General features: G+C 41.3%; 1 protein-coding gene across 1 annotated transcript in view; it reads right to left on the minus strand.

The window, feature by feature from the left end:
- LOC132377490 (carboxypeptidase M-like) overlaps positions 1-15,144 on the minus strand; it is a 32,962-nt gene that overhangs the window by 15,395 nt on the left and 2,423 nt on the right. The window contains exons 4-5 of the mRNA XM_059943769.1: positions 10,958-11,130; positions 6,067-6,251 (exon numbers count right to left, since the gene is read on the minus strand). Of these exons, the coding sequence (XP_059799752.1) occupies positions 6,067-6,251; positions 10,958-11,130 (358 nt within the window). The remainder of the gene's footprint in view (positions 1-6,066; positions 6,252-10,957; positions 11,131-15,144) is intronic.

Consider the following 15,144-nt stretch of genomic DNA (forward strand, 5'->3'; position numbering starts at 1 on the left):
ATTAAGTGCTAGGTGGTTGATGCGACACCACTCAACTAGCTGATCTACCTCAGTCCTGTATGCCTCCTCATCACCATTAAAGATTGTGTCATTGGTGAATTTATAGATGGCATTTGAGCTCTGCCTAGTCATACAGTCATGGGTGTAAAGAGAGTAGAGCAGTTGGCTAAGTACACATCCTTGAGGTGTGCCTGTGTTTATTGTCAGTGAAGAGGATATGTAAATTTCCAATCCACTCCAATTGTCATTTATTGATGAGAAAGTCAAGAATCCAGATTCAGAGTTAGGTACATGGGTTTTGAAACTTGTGAATTACCTGCAGCATCATGGGCACTGTTGCTTTTTAACTCTAAAACATAAAACTAATTGAAAGCAAAAAGCCAGGAGCCCAGGAGAACTTGTCCTAGCTTTGTTTACACTTTAAGCAAGGCAAAGGACATGCTGGCATAATGTTATATCCCATTCACGTACTATTACAATCAACTGTAACAAATTATTTAAACAAAGAATGCTTAATCAAACAATATATTTACAAATAGTACTGAAATATTAAATACACAACACTCCTCCCTATTCAGCTGTAAACTTGAACTCAACATAGAATACATCTCAATATATGTATATTTTTCTCACCCTTTATGGATGGTGTGCCTGTGTATTTTTCCCTCAATCTCAGGTCCTCCACCAGAGGCCAGGGAGCTTGAGGATTATCCCCGGAGTTCCTAGTAGTGCCCTCTCCTGGACTGAGATCTCAGATGTTCTTCTCAGGGTTTGTTGAAGCCATTCTCCCAGTCCAGGAGTCACAGCTCCAAGTGCTTCTCTCACCCTGGCTTTAACCTTCCACATCCTTTCTATCCGCTTTTTCCTGGTATTTCTTCAGCTTTTCATATTCCTTCTTCCTGATGTTACTGTCATTCAGGATTGCCTATTGCTATTGCTTGCTTCTGTTCTTTGTCCAGTGTTACTAGGTCTGGTTGGTTGTCCGTGACCTGCTTATCAGTCTGTATTTGGAGGCCCTACTGGATCTTAGCCCTGTCATTCTCCACTACCTTCTTGGGTGTTACCCATTTGTATTTGGGAGTGTCCAATCCAAACTCAGTGCAGATGTTCCTGTACACAATTCCTGTAACTTGGTTGTGCCGTTCAGTGTATGCTAATTCCTGCCTGCATCTTGCACCCTGCGACTATGTGCTGGATGGTTTCAGTGGATTCCTTGCACAGTCTGCATTGTGGGTCTTGTCTATTGTGATAGACCCCTGCTTCTATTGCGCTTGTGCTCAGCGCCTGTTCTTGTGCAGCCATGAGCAGTGCCTCTGTGCTGTCCCTCAGCCCTGCCATTTCCAGCAATTGGTAGGACTTTCATATGTCAGCCACCTCTGACATCTGGCGATGGTACATCTGGTGCAGTGGCTTGACCTACCATGGCCTCTGATCCTCTGGCTCTACTTCATCCACTTCTATTTCCATGTGCCCTGCCTGCTGTCCGAGGTCTTCTCCCAGCAGGTCGCCCTTAGGGGTCATCTTCCTGACATATTCATGAATCTTTCAAATTTGTTCCAGGACTGTGGCTTTGACACTTCCAAGTTCCTGTCCTCCTTTATTCCTGAAGGTGTACAGTTGCTCAACATTGGACTTAGATGGAATTCTCCATGTATTGTTAGCAGTTTCTGAGTCTTGATAGACCATTTTAATTAATTTGTCATTCACTACTGATGTAAGTCTTATTGTTTGTGTCACGTTAGTTTTCACATTGTAAAAGGCTGCCTAGTTCTGCATCACCTTCATCATAATCAGATTTTTTTTTATATTTTAGCATGCAGATTAGCACTCCTTTTGAAACTGCATCTTGACTTCCTATCTTTATCTCTTCCCTGTACAGTCCATTTATTTTTATGCTCTTTCTATGTGTCCTACTTTCTTGCATTTTCTGCAAGTTTTGCCTTTCAGCCCACATTAATCTGGTGCACGTGAGCCCCTGCCACAACAGTAACATGATCAGCAATTTTGTTCACACTCACTTTCATTCCTGCCAGCAACTCAATTGCATTTCTGTTTGCCATTTTCATTGATACAGCTATTTCATCTGCTCTTTTAAATGTAAATTGTGCTTCAGTTAGGAGTCATTTTGAATGTTTTCTTGTAAGATTCCACAAACTAAACTGTCTGTCAGTGCATCATTAAGCTCACCACTGAACTGACAATGCTCAGACAACTTCTTCAATTCAGCCACATACACTGAAATGGACTCCCTTTCCTTGTAATTCTACTTATGAAACCTAAGGCATTCTGCAATCGACAATAGTTTCAGTTCTAAATGTTCCTGCAGTTCTTTCATGATATCAGCAAAGCTCATTTCAACTGATTTGGTTGGAGCAGTTGAGCTTCTAAGCAAACGGTATGCCTTGATACCCAATGTACTCAGCAAAGTTGGCACACACTTCTCATTGGCTATTTCATTTGCTTCAAAATACTGCTCAATTTGCTCAGTATATATGAGCCAGTTATCCATTGTGCAATTGAATACGTCTATCTTTCTGATGTAGCCAGCCATTTCTGCCTTTTTAAAAATTTAATCATCTTTTCTTTAGTGATGAAAATGTACTCCACTGAAGATAAAAATGCACTGTGCTTTTTTTAACTCGAACGTCTCACTGCACTTCAACAGGTAAGTAGTCATCTCAGGTTCATTTAAAACTTTCTCATAATCACTGTTAAGTTTTATGACTCCAATACATAAAACTAATTGAAAGCAAGGAGATGGTGGCCCAGGACAACTTGTCTTAGTTTAATTTTTACTTTAAGTAAAGTGCATTCATATGACGTGGTGGTGTGATGACAGATGCCATTTACATACAATTACAGAAACCTTAATGGTTTATTTAACCAAACAAAGAACGCATAATCAAACAATATATTTACAATATTACACAAATATTAAAACACAATAGGCATGTGGTATATAAGCAGCATTCACAAAAAAAATTTAAATTATAGATAATTTTAACAAGAAAGCATACAATTGGGCCAAAAAAATGTCCTATTGAGTACAAAGTGATCAAAGTGTTTGTGTTGCTAAACTGTAGTGATTAGGCTCGAGAACCAAATGGTTGAAGGGAAGTAGCTCAAGTTAGACTCCATGTTAGACTAAAGAATTCCAGGAGAATTGGTGAAGGAACAATAAAGGACAAAGGATTAGAATTTACTGTAAATCTAATAGACACTATGATCAAAGAGGCAACACAAGTACTACAGGCAGGAAGCACTCATTCTGAGCTATGTCGTTCCACTGAAAACATAGAGTTGCCACTGAAAACAAAATGGGATACTTATTGGCATTCTCAGAGCAAAAGTCATGCACAAATCAGCAAATGTTTACAGCTGGACAAATCTTTTTTCTAGCTTTTAGAATCTGAGAAATCAGGTTCCTTTGTGAAGTGTCACTGTTACTTTCACAACGGCTCCGGCACTTGCTTTTCTCGTCTCTTGCTGGCTTGTTAACATGAGGATATATTTTTCTCAACACACTTTGCCAGCCACTATGGCATCTTCTGAAGGACTGTCAGCTCCGAGTCAGGCAAAACTTCAAGCAGTCCAGCTACATTGTGATCACTGGCACGTCAGCAGCAAATGAAAATGATGTTCATTTTGGACATTCTGCTGTACGTGTCACTGGGGTCCAGACTTAGTTAGACGTGAGACAGATTCTCAACAGGAATTCAAAATTACCCAAACTGTTCAGAATTGACACACGATCAAGCCTTTCATTCAGGCTCCTGATCAGCACATCCACATAATCTTACAATCGTCTCTTGACATTGTCAGCTTTTCCTTCCGTATACAGAAGGTTGTTATCTCTGGCTTCCTCCGCTGGGTATCCCGTGGTGATTCATCACCGTCTGCACGCTTTTCACTGCCAAGATATGCATGGCTTCAACATCAGACAAACTGACAGGCTCCTTTTTCAAATGCCCATGTTAAAGTATTCATCTCTGCCATGGGACTTGGGGCAGTGGGTTGGTGTTTGGATCTGTGCTCATACCCATAGGGCGCCTCAGGTTATTAAAAGTGCTTCTTATAGAATCCCACAACTTGTCACTGCTCACAACTAACTCGCCTCAGGTGCAAAAGTTGTCTTGTTTGCTTTATCATTCAGGTTCTTTAAATGAGCTTCTAGACTTGGCCTTTCATGCGGCAATGGGGTAAGTCATTTGAATCCCATTGTAATCATTTCATTCACAATCTACAACGCCACACAATAGGCTTAAACTTTTCTCGTGGCAGGGCAATAACTTAGAGATCATTACATGGAGCCTACTGTTTGCTATGCACACAGTAACCTTCTGCCTACATCCAAAGGGAAAATTAACCCGTTCAGCTTTAACCATTTGTGTGGTCAAATTTATGTTGCTTTGGCTTTTACACCTTATGATTCACTGATATTTGATTGACTGATTGTCCGTTGTTTCCGATGGTACCAGACATAAAGAAGTTTGTGCAGGAGAGTTTTTAAAGTGGAAAAGCTCTTGCACTGTGGCAGTTCTGCTGCATCACACTCTGTAAAATGTCACTAAAAGTAGGCACTGTTACAGTATATGGAAGCTTGCTTCACTCCCTTGATAATTTAGTTTGGTGACATCTGAATCCATGTCCTCTGAGCAAGATTTTAAATGGCTGGCTTTATCAATTGTTACTAACAGAAGGAGGTTTCATGACTGACATCTTGAAATTGTAACTGTTTCAAGCTAACCCACAATTAACTTAGTCAAATAAACGTGTGCAAAACTACATCAGTAATCCGTTCCATCTTGAAAAGGAATTGCAGTGTGATGGTAGTGTGGAGGCATACAGGAGTGTGATAGATAACGCAGCAACCTCCTGGCACTCAATGTCAGTAAGAGGTTCAAGAAGAGGAAGTTGAGGGAACCCACACCAGTCCTCATCAAGGGGTCAACAGTGGAAAGGGTGAGCAGCTTCAAGTTCCTGGGTATCAACATCTCTGAAGATCTACCCTGGGCCCAACATATTAATGCAATTACAAAGAAGGCATGACAGTGGCTATACTTCATTATGAGTTCGAGGAGATTTGGTACGTCACCAAAGACTCCAGCAAATTGCTAGGGAAGTATCGTACAGAACATTTTGACTGGATATATCCCTGCCTGGTACAGAGGCATTCATGCACAGGATTGGAAAATGCTACACAGGGTTTTAGATTCAGCCATCTCCATCATGGGTACTAGCCTCCCCACCAGCAAGGACATCTTCATAAGGCAATGCCTCACGTAGGCAGCATCCATCCTTATGGACCCTCACCATCCAGTACATGTCCTCCTCTTATTACCTCAGGGAGGGGGGCAGGGGAGGACCAAAGTTTTAGAAACAGCTCCTTCTCCTTTGCCATTAAATTTCTGGATGCTCCATGAACCCATGAACATCATCTCATTATTTTGCTCTTTTTTCACTAGTTATTGCTTTTTAAATATTTCTTATTGTAATGTTTAGTAATTTATGTATTTGACTGTACAGCTGCCACAGAGCAGCTATTTTACAACATACTGTATGTCAGTGAGAATAAACCAGCTTCTGAATCTGAGCAATGCTCCAAGGATTCTGAACCTGAATTCTGAAAACGGGGCGGGGGGGGGAGGACTATGTGGCTCTCAGATGGCACCTCTCCCTTCACCTGGAATGGTGGGAACACTATTAACATACTACATGCAGAAATGCTGTATATCACCATTCATTGTTGCTTGATCATAACCTTGGAATGCCCCACCTAAGAGGAGCATGAAAGCACGTTCAAGAAATGGATTGCAACGGTCTCAAGAAGCTGGCTCACCACCTTCATGCCTTCTCCAGAGTGACCAATACCAGTGAAGCACACGTTTCATTAATGGTTAAAAACAGTTAGAGTACAAACACATTCAACACAAAGAACAAGTGAGTTAATTTTTTGCAGTAATAGGAACCTTATTAATTTTTACAAGTCACGTGTCTGAGCTAAATTGCATTCTGTGCATTAGACCCACTTTAAACCATCTCAAATACTAAAGCTGTAAACTGTACCTTGATTGTTACTATCATAGGGGTAAGCTGTCACTATAGCTCCCCCATGCAAACTAGCTGACAACACAAATGGCTCACTGTGTATCCATCGTATCACTGCCTCTGTTTCTGGCTCAAAAGGTGAAGCACTTTTTCCAAAAATGTCAGGAAAATTTCTGTTTAAATCCATGTTATTGCTGTTATACCTGAAAAATAAACAAAAGAAGGGGATATTTTTGCATTTCTTTCTCACGTTGGTTTACATACACTCAGTAGCCACTTTATTAGGTACACCTGTACAACTGTTCATTAATGCAAGTATCTAATCAGATGATAATGTGGCAGCAACTCAATGCATAAAAGCATGCAGACATGGTTAAGTGGTTCAGTTGCTGTTCAGAGTAAATGTCAGAATGGGGAAGAAATGTGATGTAGGTGACTGTGGAATGATTGTTGGTGCCAGATGGGGTGGTTTGAATGTCTCAGAGACAGACAGACATACTTTATTGATCCCAAGGGAAATTGGGTTTTGTTACAGCCACACCAACCAAGAATAGTGAAGAAATATAGCAATATAAAGCCCTAAATAATTAAATAATAATAAGTTAATCATGCCCAGTGGAAATAACTCCAAGACCAGCCTATTGGCTCAGGGTGTCTGACACTCCTAGAGAGGAGATGTAAGGCCACAGGTAGGAATGACTTCCTATGACGCTCAGTGTTACATCTCGGTGGAATGAGTCTCTGGCTGAACGTACTCCATTCTGCTGATCTCCTGGGATTTTCATGCACAACTGTCTCTAGAATGGTGCAAGAAACAAAACATCCAGTGAGTGACAGATCTGTGGGTAAAAATGCCTTGTTAACAAGAGAGGTCAGAGGAGAATGGCCTGACCGGATTAAGCTGACAGGAAGGCGACAGTACCTCAAATCACATGTTGCAACAGTGGTGTGCAGAAGAGCATCTCTGAATGCACAACACTTCAAAAGTGGATGGGCTCCAGGAGGTACCTAACAAAGAGGCCACAAAGCATATCTCATTACATTTACAGATATGTTTGTGGAGTTGCACAGGGAGAGGACGGAAAAAAGATGGTGAAAGAATATGCAATGTAGAATTAATTTTACAATCAGACCTGGTTATTCCATTGAATTGTAAAGTTCAATTTTGTTCCAGAATTAAACTCAATAGAATAACAAATCCAAGCTCATTACATTATTTTATCTCTTGAAAGTAATGGAGCTAATAAACGAATTCCACCTTTTATCTTGTGACCAATGACATTGGTGGTGCCTAATTTGGAGTACTATGTGCAGTTTTGGTCACCTACTTATGGGAAGGATGTAAATCAGGTTGAAATAGTACAGAGAAGACATGTAAGGATGTTGCCGAGTCTGGAGGACCTGAATTACAAGGAAAGACTGAATAGGTTAGGACTTTATTCCTGAGAACGTAGAAGATTGAGAGGAGAGATGAACAGTTTAAGGGGCACATGAGAGGAAACTTCTTTATTCGGAGGGTTGTGTGAGTGTGGTAAAAACTGCCAGCACAAGAGGTGCATGCAAGCTCGATTTCAATGTACGAGGGAAGTTTGGATAGATACATGGGAGGGGTGTAGTGGGTTATGGTCCTGCTGCAGGTCAATGGGGGGTAGGCAATTTAAATAGTTTTGGCATGGACTAGATGGGCTGAAAGGCCTATTTCTGTGCTGTACTTTTCTATGACTAATTTAACATGCTACAGAGTGAAGAAGCACATTGTTAACGGACAACTTGTTGAAGGTAACAGCAGTTGCTCACTGAACTACGTAGACTTCTTTCAGACAGTAAAACACCAGCCTTAGTTCATTGTTATAAGGTGACTCATTCAACACAGCAGCACGTCAGGACTTTGTGAAGATAACCAGTGCATTAGGATTGTTGGCAGTGTGAAGGAACTGAGGGATCTTGGGTTCCAAGTCCATAGGTTTCTCAAAATTGCTGTGCAAGTTGATATGGTTGTGAAGAAGGTCTGTGGTGTGTTGGTCTTCATTAGTCAGGGAAGTGAGTTGAAAAGCTGTGAGGTAATGTTGCAGCTGTATAAAACTCTGGTTAGACCCCACTGGGAATATTGTGTTCAGTTCTGTTGCCTCATTATAGCAAGGATGTGGAAGCTTTAGAGAGGGTGCAGAGATTTACAAAGATGGGACCTGGACTAGAGGGCATGTCTTATGAAAATAGGTTGAGTGAGCTAAGGCTATTTTTCCCCTTTGGAGTGAAAGAGAATGAGAGGAGACCTGATAGAGGTGTACAATATGATAAGAGGCATAGATGGAGTGGACAGGCAGAGACTTTCTTGCAGGGCAGAAGTGGCTAATACCAGTAAGCATCATTTCTGGAACTTCCGGTAATGGCCCCCTCCCCCCCCCACCACCCACTCCATTTCTTATCTACTTTTCCCTCTCTCATCTTATCTCCTTTCCTGCCTGTCGTTTCCCTCTGGTGCTCCTCTCCCCTTTCCTTTCTTCCATGGCCTTCTGTCCCCACCTATCAGACTCCCCCTTCTCCAGCCCTGTATCTCTTTCACCAATCAGCTTCCCAGCTCTTCACCACCCCTCTCCCTCCCAGTTTCACTATCACCTTGTGTTTCTCCCTCCTCTCCCCCCACCTTTTAAATCTACTCCTCATCTTCCTTTTTCTCCAGTCCTGCTGAAGGGTCTCGGCCCGAAACATCGACTGCTTACTCTTTTCCACAGATGCTGCCTGGCCTGCTGAGTTCCTCCTGCATTTTGTGTGTGTTGCTATAATTTTAAGGTGATCTGAGGAAAGTATAGGGGGGGATGTCAGAAAGAAGTTCTTTACACAGAGAGTGATGGGTGTGTGGAATGCCCTGGGGGTGGGGTGGAAGAGACAAATACATAAGGGGCATTTAGAAAACTTAGGTGGGCACATAGATTATAGAAAATGGAGGTTTATGGAGGAGGAAAGGGTTAGATTGATCTTCGGGTAGGTTTAGACATCCAGCATAACATCATGGGCTGAAGGGCCTGTACTGTGCTGTAATCTCCTACGTTCTCTGTTCCGGGAGGCCTGTATTTGTAAAACGTTCATTCAATTAATGATGTATGGTTCTTAAAGGACTTAAGGGTCAAAGACAAACTAACTCTCCTGATTTATGTTTACCTCTGAATCAGGCACAAACAGATTAATCATGAAAATCAATAGATTGCGGTAGCATGGGAGAAAAATGTACCTGGTTCCCCAGATGCACAAACCAACAGAATAAGAGCTAAATGTCCTTACTGCAATCCTAAATGCGGTACTTTGTATTCTTGCCTGCAGCTCTCTGTCACACAGAACAAGAAGAGAGAAGCAGCCCCTTGAGATTCTTCCACCATTCCATAAGGCCATGGCTGACCTGATCCTGGTCCTTCTGCTTGTTTCCCACAATCCCCCGTTCCACTAAAGCCCAGAGTTTTCCATCTACTTCAGCCTTATCTAGACTTAGTGATTCGATCACTGCAGCTGTCTGGAGTAGGTAAATCCAAGGATTTACAATCCTTCTGAAAGAAAAAATTCCTCCTTATCCCTGAAATAGATCGGTATCCTCTTATTCCAACATTATGGCCCATTGTTCTCGACTCCCCACAATTCCCTCAGTATTTACCTTCACCCTCATTTATGTTTTCAATAAAATCACCCGTAATTCTTCTAGATCATTGACTTTTAAGGGGCACATAAACAGGCAGGGAATTGAGAGACCTGGACCACATGCAGGCAAGTGTGTCATTTAATTGACATCCTGATTGGCACAAATACAGTGAGTCGAATCTTCTGTCCTGTGTTGAACTGTTCTGTGTCCTAAAATTTTTTCCACACTAGATATCTGGAATCAATCAATTAAACCACCTGTGCACGGCCTCCATCGAACCTTAACCTTGCTCCAACCCATTTAACTATTTAGTCAAAGGTACCTCCATCTAAAACTTTAAACTTTGACAAATTTCAATGGACGTATGATGGAGAATATATTGACTGGCTGCATCATGACAGAAACACCAATGCCCTTGAATGGAAAATCCTACAAAAAGTAGTGGATACAGCCCAGTCCGTCATGGGTAAAGCCCTCCCAACCATTGAGCACATCTGCATGAAACGTTGTCATCAACCATCATCAGGGATCCCGACCACCCAGAACGTACTCTCTTCTCACTGTTGCCAGCAGGAAGAAGGTACAGAAACCTCAGAACTCACACCACCAGGATCAGGAACAGTTATTACCCCTCAACCATCAGGTTCTTGAATCAAAGGGACCAACTTTACTTGCCACATCATCAAAATGCTCCCACAACCTATGGACACACTTTCAAGGACTCTTCATCTCATGTTCTTGATATTTATTGTTTATTTATTCATTATTATTATTATTACTATTTCTTTCTTTTTGTATTTGCGCAGTTTGGTGTCTTTTGCACATTGGTTGAACACCCATGTTGGGGCAGTCTTTCAGATTCTGTTATGATGATTATTCCATAGATTTATTGAGTATATCTGCAAGTCAATGAATATCAGGGTTGTATATAATAACATATATATGTACTTTGATAATAGATTTACTTTGAACTTTGACTTTTGAGTGCATCCACTTAGTCATATACCAATGGTCTGAAAAAGACTGACAAACATGGGCGACACCAACAAACTTGCAGCAGCTAATACTGAAAGAGGCACAGAATTTCTGTACAGCAAAACTGCTTAATTAAAATCTCACTGTGTCAAAAATTCATGAAACAGAACAAATCAAAAATTATGCAGAAGAACATCGTTGACCTTGTTGATTATTGGAGTTCAAACATAAAAAATAGCCAATGAAAAAGATACCGTTAAATAAATTATAAAAATCAAGATGCTGGAATATTTAACGAAACATTACCGTCCACGTGTGCCTGAGCACTTGCCAGCGTGCGAAATTTCAAACCCATCTGGGTTCATTGAGGGAAGAACGTGGATTCTCATACTGTTGATCAGCTCGGTGATGTTTGGGTCGTGTCCATAACTTGTAACCAGGTAATCGACGAAATGGAGCAGAATCTCTCTGCCAACAGGCTACACAAATCAGAACATTAAACATGAGAAAAACAATAGTTCCACTGTCAGTTTCAATGCAGACAATGTTTTCATTAAAGTGATTATTGAGCTAGCCACCACCCCCCCCCCCCAACCCCATTATATCTTTAATGGTAAGTTCTTCTCATAGTAAACCTGCAATATGTTACATCAATATTAGATACGAAAGAATAACCTGGGGGAAGTTCAAGGAGTGACTGACCATAAATTCAATTTGCTTTTCCTCTAAAAAATACCAAAGGCAAAGATCGCCGTACAGTTTAGGAGCACATACATTCAGTGGCCACTTTATTAAGTACAACTGTACACCTGCTCATTAATGCAAGTATCTAATCAGATAATCATGTGGCAGTAACTCAATAAATAAAAGCATGCAGACATGGTCAAGAGGTTCAGTTGTTCAGATCAAACATCAGAATGGGGAAGAAAAAGTGAGTTTTACCATGGTATGATTGTTGGTGTCAGATGGGGTAGTTTGATTATGTCAGAAACTGCTGATCTCCTGGGATTTTCACACACACCAGCCTCTAGACTTTACAAAGAATTGTGTAAGAAACCAAAAAAAAAAATCCAGTTGCATCAGTTCTGTTGGCAAAAATGCCTCGCTAATGAGAGAGATCAGAGGAGAATGGTCAGATTGGTTTATGCTGACAGGCCGAACCAGTTGGGGTTGCCCATGGATGTTGTGTCTAGCTGTCTGTTTGATACACAAGCCAGAGCAGTACAATATGGAAAGCAAGCTGTTGCTCATGCAGCAAGCTCCCCTCTTCACACAGCTGATAAGTCCGAAGGATGGCAGAGACCGATACAGCTTGGCATCAGTGGCATCGTAGGAATTGCCATTCAGTGTTGGACTCAACGTTAGAGGTCCAGCTCCATATTTTTCGGCGGGGTTTACTCCCAAAGCCTTCTCCATGAGTGGGCATCGCCACAAGGCAGCAGAGGTTTGGGATCAGAATATTTCTTCTCCTAGATGAGCTGCCAACCACGGCTGACAAGCCCATCTACCCAAAACAACTAGTTTTAAGGTGCCAATAACCCACCTTTGCCCCTTCTCCTGCTAATAGAAATGGTTCTGTCCAGTTTAGTAGCTAAGCCACATGTGAAGGCCAGGAGCTGGACTTGGTTGTCAGTAGCTATTTGTGACACACAAATAATTAGTAATGGGAGTTTATCCTCACCTGCTCCCCCAGCTATGACAACCTGACAAACTGACAGGAAAGCAACAGTCAAATAACCACAGATTACAACAGTAGTGTGCAGAAGAGCATCTCTGAATGCATAACACTTGGAACCTCGAAGTGGACAAGCTACAGCAGCAGAAGATCACTAACATAGATTCAGTGGCCATCATTAGGTCCAGGAGGTATTTAATAAAGTAGCCACTGAGTGTAAAAAGCAACATTTTCCCCTGAGTTCCAGCGTCAGTTTCAATGCAGACAATGTTTTCATAAAAGCAATTACTGAGCTACCCCCACTACAACTTTACCTTAATGGTAAGTTTTTCTGCAACATTTTACATCGATGTTAGATACAGAAATATAACCAGGGAAAAGGCTGTAGGGGTGATTGACCAACCACCTCTTTTGCATTTCCTCTGAAAACACCTGTAACGAAAATCATCTTGCAATTTAGGAGCACGTACATAGATGCACGGGTTTAACATGTGCATTGAAAAGGAATCATCTGTGTGCAAGCCCTGGCTTTTCCTAACACAAGAGATTCTGCCGATGCTGGGAATCCAGAGCAACACACACAAAATGCTGGAGGAACTCAGTAGGTCAGGCAGCTTCTCTAGAAGGGAGTAAACAGTCAACGTTTTGGGTTGAAACCCCACATCAGCACTTCCTCTTCGGTGTAAAGTGCACAAGTTTGAGATGAAATGATAAAGGATTTAAAGGATAAAATAAAACAGAGGAAGATCCAGGGGATCAGATATTAACATTCAAGGAGTGAAATGATGCCGAGTTTTCCCCACACAGATCATTGGAAGCCAGAACTCTCTTCTCCAAAAGGTTTTTCCTAGGGGGCTATGGTGGTTGATTTACTGCCCAGACCACTGCTCATGATGCATGCATTTGAGTCCGGCTTTGGCAGCTGTACAACATTATTCCACTGGATAGGGATTGCCCATCTAGTTCAATACAACTTTCTAGGAAGGAAATCTGGTCTGGCTTTCATGTGACTTCCCTTTGAAACAAATGCCCTCTGAAACAACTGGCATGTTATTTAGTTCGGACACATTCAATGATCACTATTTCCTGGCAGCAGTGTCTAAAAGTCATTGGGTTAAAACAAATTAAAGAGTTAGACTCAGAGGTTTTTATTAACTAATGGCGTCAGAGAAAATATGCTCCTTGTTACGGATTCTCCGTCAGAGGAATGATGTTGTAATTTTCAATCCTTTAGGAAAATTGGCAGAATGGGTAAAAGTTAGATAGTGAACATTTTGGGCCGAGAGTCTTCATCAGGGCATTCAACCATATACACGTATGCAGCCGAATGAAATAACCTTTCTCCAGACCAAGGTGTACAACACAGTACATGTAACTCACACACAACACATAGAATAATATTACCACAAATAAATTAACAATAATAAAATACATTCCAGAAGACTGACATTTAGCAGTTACGCTACCGGCACTTCATGAGTGATGTCACCTGCGCAGTGCAGGGAGTTCAGTAATCTCACGGCCTGGGGGTAAAAGCTGTTTCAGATCTTAACAGTCCTTATCCTAATGCTACAGTGTCTCCTGCTTGATGGTAGGAGGTCAAAAAAACTGCAGAATGGATGAGAGGAATCCTTGACAATGCTAAGGGCTAAAATTTGAAAGCAAGAAGCAGATATGAGAACTGAATTTTAGATTGATGGGGACACAATGAAATTAGACAACTACAGTGATGAATATCACTTATAAAAAAGTTTTCAATGAATCAGTTCCATTCAATTCAAGGGTTCTCAATCTGAGGTCCACAGACCCCTCAGTTAATAACAGGGGTCCATGGTATAAAAAAGGTTGGAAACCCCTGATTCGATTGGTCTTCACCGAATTGAAATACTTTGTTAGTATTTCAATATTTTAATTCAAAAACTAAAAATGTGGAATAACATTAATCACCCTACAATATAGTGTATGTGTCCTGGGCATGATTAAAGTGAAGTACTGGGGAAAAGAGGAAGAAGGTGGAGTGGAGAACATTACCCAATTGGATTGTCATTGAACTCATTTTTTAAACAATTAGTAGGTAAACACAGTGAAGAATTAATCCTCGGGAATTCCAGCATTAGAAAGATAAAACTCAGAAAGATTCTCTTTTTGGACAGAAGATCCTTTCCTTTCTGGTATTATGTACATTTCCAGTCACCGAACTTTATCATGCATTTGAGAGCCTTAACGAAGGTAGAGGGAAATTTAATGAGTATGCTTGCAGAGTTGAAACTCCATCATGAACAGTCCCAAGCCCGCCTGCAAAAGGAGAAGGGGGGCGGCATGGGGCTAGCACTGCATCCCATAAAAAAAACAGTGCTTCAGGAATCCCAGTAGAAGCTTCAAAGACCTCAACCCAGGGAGAGGAAGGATCTTTGAAGTTGGGCTACACCTGGAGACAATTTGAAAGACTGGCCCAGTAAAGACAACTCTGTTGGTGGCCTATGCCTCAGTAGGGGTGATGGGTTTAACTCTGAGAGTTGAGATATTCGGCTGCCAAGATAAGCTGGAGAAGCTGCAGCGGTTTCATCACAAAGAAGGTTAACAGAGATTTGGAACAAAAACCGTGAACAGATCAGATGGGAAAAAATAGAAGCTAGTACAATAACAAAGATCGAAGAATATAGATTTAACGTACAAGAAAAACATAGCAAGGGATATAAGAAGAAACATTTTAAGCTGAGAAATATTTAATTAGGAACAGGATCAGCTTCTCATCAGCTGTAAGGGTGACGGTAACAGAATCAATTACCACTTTCAGAATGGAATTATGAACACATTT

Source organism: Hypanus sabinus, chromosome 18, assembly GCF_030144855.1.
Source record: "Hypanus sabinus isolate sHypSab1 chromosome 18, sHypSab1.hap1, whole genome shotgun sequence".
NCBI lineage: Eukaryota > Metazoa > Chordata > Chondrichthyes > Myliobatiformes > Dasyatidae > Hypanus > Hypanus sabinus.